The following is a 5,095-nucleotide window of genomic DNA, read 5'->3' on the forward strand; positions in this document are numbered from 1 at the left end:
CCATTATTGTAAGCCGTCCTCCCCTCAGCAGCCTCCAATGGTGTGTGTGTGTGTGTGTGCGTGTGTTTGTGTGTGGAGATGAGAGCGAGGTTTGGTCTGTTGTTGCGAGGCGATAACAGTAGGTTACACAACCACAGCGGGCGACACATTGATGCTGCGGGTGTCACGGTTAATTGAGTGATGTCACCGAGAACGGTGTTTTTTTCTAAATAGGCGGTTACTGATTTTATAAATAAGAGGAGGCGGGCTGGTGATGCAATAACCAAAGGGTAGCTCCTCCAGGCTATGCGATCAGCATCAAATATAGGCAGCTTGACCCCATTAAGATAGCCCCCTCTTCTCTAATCTGGGAAGAACAAAGCAAACCATGATATTGCCATCGTCCTTGCTGTGTGAAGACTGGTGGATGAATGACGGCATAGATCGAGCGCATTGATTTTATAGTGCCTGCCAGGGAATAAGGGAAAGTCCCTCCTACAGTCAGCGCACAGCGATGATGTTCTTCTTGAATCACTTCAGGCAACGTATGTAGTCTATACTACGGGCCTGCCTCGCCTCTGGTTGCACGCGCCGTGCATGGACAGGCTCGGGACTATCGGTGCTCATGCAGTCAGCTGAGCCCGAGCCATCTGCACCGGGTGCGTTTCGGTATAACGCTATTGTTAGATTGGTCGGTAGGTCGGTTGTAGTTGGCTTGTAATGGAGCATGCTGCACGAGCTTTCGCCTCGGTTTTCGGTAGGCCTACTAGTCAACTACTGAACAAAAGCGCGCAAGGCGATACGGTGGGATATGATGTGATGTGATGCCGCGCAGGATCACGGTGACAGTAGCGGAGGAACGGGAATGCGCGCGACTACGGACGAGAATCGCTGCGAGGATACAGAAGAGAACATGGGGACGGGGCCGCGCGATGACTGACTGACTTTCTCCCGGTAACGACCATCTGCATACCGAGGGGTTCAAAAAAGGGGAAAAAAGAACCGACCAGCCTCTCGTTGAAGGCGTGGAGGATCTATCGGAGAGGATGAATCCCGGGGACCCTGCCCAAACCGGACCCGGTGAAGCCGGTCAGGACGGGTTGGCCAAAGCAGGTGGGCAGGCTGGGTGTTAACGGCATCCCGTGCCGAGATCGATAATGGGTGAAAAGTCTAAACCGGAGGGATTGGTCACAGCTGCCTGGCCCCGGGTATGGGTGGATGTAGCCTATCGTTACCGTGCAGGAATGTGCCTGTCCGTTACCGTGAGAAATAGCATTGGCAGAGCTGTATATTCAGCCCATTATAGAATTAGACTATTTCACCGCAGCGTGCATGGTCAGGGAGGACGAAGCATATACGTTGAGTTTTTGTGTCAGTTTGTGTGATTGAGGATCCATCATGATCACTTGCTTTGGCGATGTAAACATGTTTCCCATGCAAATAAAGCCTATTTAATTTAATTGAGGGAGAGAGAGACAGAGAGAGAGAGACAGAGAGAGAGGGAGTACAGTAGCAGCATTGCCTATATATGTTCTATGTAGCTTGCAGCATTTGATCCGCGGTGTTATAAAACGATATCAATACAGACACACCCACATAATCTATGTGAACGTTTATTTGACCGTATTCTGTCTCGTGTTGATCTTTATACAATCCACAAACGGCCGAGCACAGGCCCGAGGCTTTTCGCCGTGATGTTAAATCGTCAGCACTTCCATTCATCCTCTGTGTGTGTAGTAAGCATGTACAGCTGCTATAGGCCACTGTATCGGAGCAAACATGTTACCGCAGCTGTGTGTGGAGTAAGACACTAGCTACCGTTACACACACACACACACACACACACACACACACACACACACACACACACACACACACACACACACACACACACACACACACACACACACACACACACACACACACACACACACACACACACACACACACACATGATGATTATGCATGGCTATCAGACATGAAATAAGGTGTGTGTTTGTGTGTGCGCTCTCTCTTGTGAACATGGATGGCAGAGGTCCCAACTGGTCCACAGGGCTGCATCTAGTCTAAACACGGGTCCTCTCCTAGTTTCCTCCCCTTTATCTACACTGATCTGAAGACACTGGACAACACACTGTGGTGGATGCCTCATCCCCTTGATTGGCCAAAAGGAGAGGACTACAGCCTAGTGAGGAATATAAGGGCTATGTCTCAATACTCTTAAATTGTTTTCTTTTCATGCCTCTTTTCGTCCATGATATCTTCTCCTTCATCAGCTATGACCTGAAAAACACAGGATGGGTGAAAGCAACATTGTTTCACGTCAGATGGAGGAAAAGAGATATTGAGAGGAAAAGGACTTAAGACTATTGAGATGCATCCCAGTAGGCTGTCTCATCCTAAGGGCTGGTAAGACATGGAGAGAAGGGAGGGAGAGGTTGTCACAGCGCGCCTGTGATCTGCTTCCCGGCTGCTCCTCACAACGATCAGTGAAGGGTTCCTCTTAATTTCTCTTCATTCCTCCTCTTCCTCTCAACGCTTCTCCCCCTTTCCCTCCCCCTCCTCTCCCCCTCTTCCTCCTAAGGTTATCATTGGTCCCTTTGCTGGGAATATTCAAACACAGCGGTGTGTTAATGCCCTGTTTATGCTCAGGATTAGGTGTCTCTCCCACTGAGATGGATAAACCTGCCTCAGTACAGACAGACACACACACACACACACACACACACACACACACACACACACACACACACACACACACACACACACACACACACACACACACACACACACACACACACACACACACACACACACACACACACACACACACACACACACACACACACACACACACACACACACACACACACACACACACACTCACTACATCAATAGACCGGCACAGAGGGGCCTACTCACCTTGGATACCAAGACTGAATCCCAAATGGCACCCTATTACCTTTTATAGTGCACTGCCTTTGACCAGGGCCTATAGGGCTCTCATCAAAAGTAGTGCACTATATAGGGAATAGGGTGCCATTTGGGATGTAGTCCCAAAAGATTTGTTGGTGCACACTCCCCTTGCTCAGTCCTCTGTGCCTTTAGCATGCTAATGTTATAACCATGCTGGTGATATGTAATTCATGGTGAATGAGTGCCATTATGGCCCATTCCTAGATGACTGACACACACACACACACACACACAGTATATATACTGTATATTACATGACCAAAAGTATGTGGACACCTGCTCGTCGAACATCTCATTCTAAAATCATGGGCATTAATATGGAGTTGGCCCCCTTTTACTGCTATAATAGCCTCCACTCTTCTGGGAAGGCTTTCCACTGTGTTAGAACACTGCTACTGGGACTTGCTTCCATTCAGCCACAAGAGCATTATTGAGGTTGGACACTGATGTTGGGCGATAAGGCCTGGCTCACAGTCGGAGTTCCAATTCATCCCTAAGGTGTTCGATGGCGTTGAGGTCAAGGCTCTGTGCAGGCAAGTGTTTCCACACCGATCTCGACAAACCATTTCTGTATGGACCTCGCTTTGTGCCCGGGGGGCTTTGTCATTCTGAAACAGAAACGGGCCGTCCCCAATCTGTTGCCACAAAGTTGGAAGCACAGAATGGTCTAGAATATCAATGTATGCTGTCGCGTTAAGATTTCCCTTCACTGGAACTAAGGGGCCTAGCCTGAACTGTGAAAAACAGCCCCAGAACATTATTCCTCCTCCATCAAACTTTACAGTTGGCACTATGCAGGTCGTGTTCTCCTGGCATTGCTTTCTACTTTTAACCCAAAAACATGAGGCATGTTGCTTTTCCTGACTTGTCTACGAGAGGGAGGGGCTACAGGTCAGCAAAGAGTTCAGTTTGATTAGAAATGAAGAACAAGTGTGTAAGACCAGATACACAAACAGACAGGAGAGAGTACGAGGAGCCATGAAGAGAAGTGTCCACATTCCGTACAGCAGAGCAAAAAACAAAAAACAAACCAAAGAAATACTTGGCATTGCGCATGGTGATCTTAGGCTGGTGTGCGGCTGCTCGGCCATGAAACCCATTCATGAAGTTCCCACCTAACAGTTATTGTGCTGACGTTGCTTCCAGAGGCAGTTTGGAACTCGGTAGTGTTGCAACTGAGGACAGATGATTTTCACACACTTCAGCACTCGGCGGTCCCGTTCTCTGAGCTTGTGTGGCCGACCACTTCGCGGCTGAGCCGTTGTTGATCCTAGACGTTTACACTTCACAATAACAGCACTGACAATTGACCAGGGCAGGTGGAACCCTATCACGGTGCCACGTTGAAAGTCACTTAGCTGTTCTACTGCCAATGTTTGTCTATGGAGATTACATGGCGGTGTGCTCAATTTTATACACCTGTCAGCAATGGGTGTGGCTGAAATAGCCATATCCACTCATTTGAAGGTGTGCCCACATACTTTTGTATATACAGTGTATATAGAGCATTCAGAGCCTCTCTGTCTGGGGGTACACTATGGTGGTGATGAATGCACTGCAGTGTTGTCTATAAACTGCTTCGGAATAGTGTGTGTGTGTGTCTGTGTGTGTGTCTGCTTTATTCTCAATCTCGTAGTGTAGTTGTAATCTGTGTTGCGGTGGTGCGCTGTCTGTGGCCTGGCCTGCTCTTTCGTGTGACCAGCCTGGTCTGTTTAGCCGTGTGTGTGTCAGATTCTCCTGTGATACACAGAGTAGTAGTAATCCGCCTTCGGCTGCACACCGTCTGGCTGTCTGTCTGCGTGCGGTGTGTGTGTGGTTGTACAAGCAATGCTCTTTTAGTCTTGCAGGGTAAACATCTGGCAGCACGGTTACAGGGCCAGCGTGACGAGGCATTAGCACCTGCCGTTTTCAGAGGGGAATAGAAAACATAGAAATGCAAAGATGAAGATATGAAACAGTCTGGTTAATCTTCCACTTTACATGAAGATGTTAAATCCTGCCCTGTCTGCCTGTTTTATGGAACGTATTGGTGTGTTTGATGTTTCCAGTCACCGGCTGGCAGCCGCAGGGAGTTATTAGTCTTAGTGTGTGTGTGTGTGTGTGTGTGTGTGTGTTTGCATGTGTACGTGTGTATGTATGT

At 48.5% G+C, this 5,095-nt stretch overlaps 1 protein-coding gene across 1 annotated transcript in view; it reads left to right on the top strand.

Annotated features, from left to right (window-relative positions):
- Positions 1 to 522: 522 nt before the first annotated feature.
- The window catches only part of LOC135542964 (kalirin-like), a 66,889-nt gene continuing 62,316 nt past the window's right edge, over positions 523 to 5,095 (top strand). Inside the window, 1 exon segment of the mRNA XM_064970089.1 lies at positions 523 to 1,092. Within this exon segment, the coding sequence (XP_064826161.1) occupies positions 1,026 to 1,092 (67 nt within the window). The 5' untranslated portion in view covers positions 523 to 1,025.

Source organism: Oncorhynchus masou, chromosome 7, assembly GCF_036934945.1.
Source record: "Oncorhynchus masou masou isolate Uvic2021 chromosome 7, UVic_Omas_1.1, whole genome shotgun sequence".
In the NCBI taxonomy this organism is placed as follows: domain Eukaryota; kingdom Metazoa; phylum Chordata; class Actinopteri; order Salmoniformes; family Salmonidae; genus Oncorhynchus; species Oncorhynchus masou.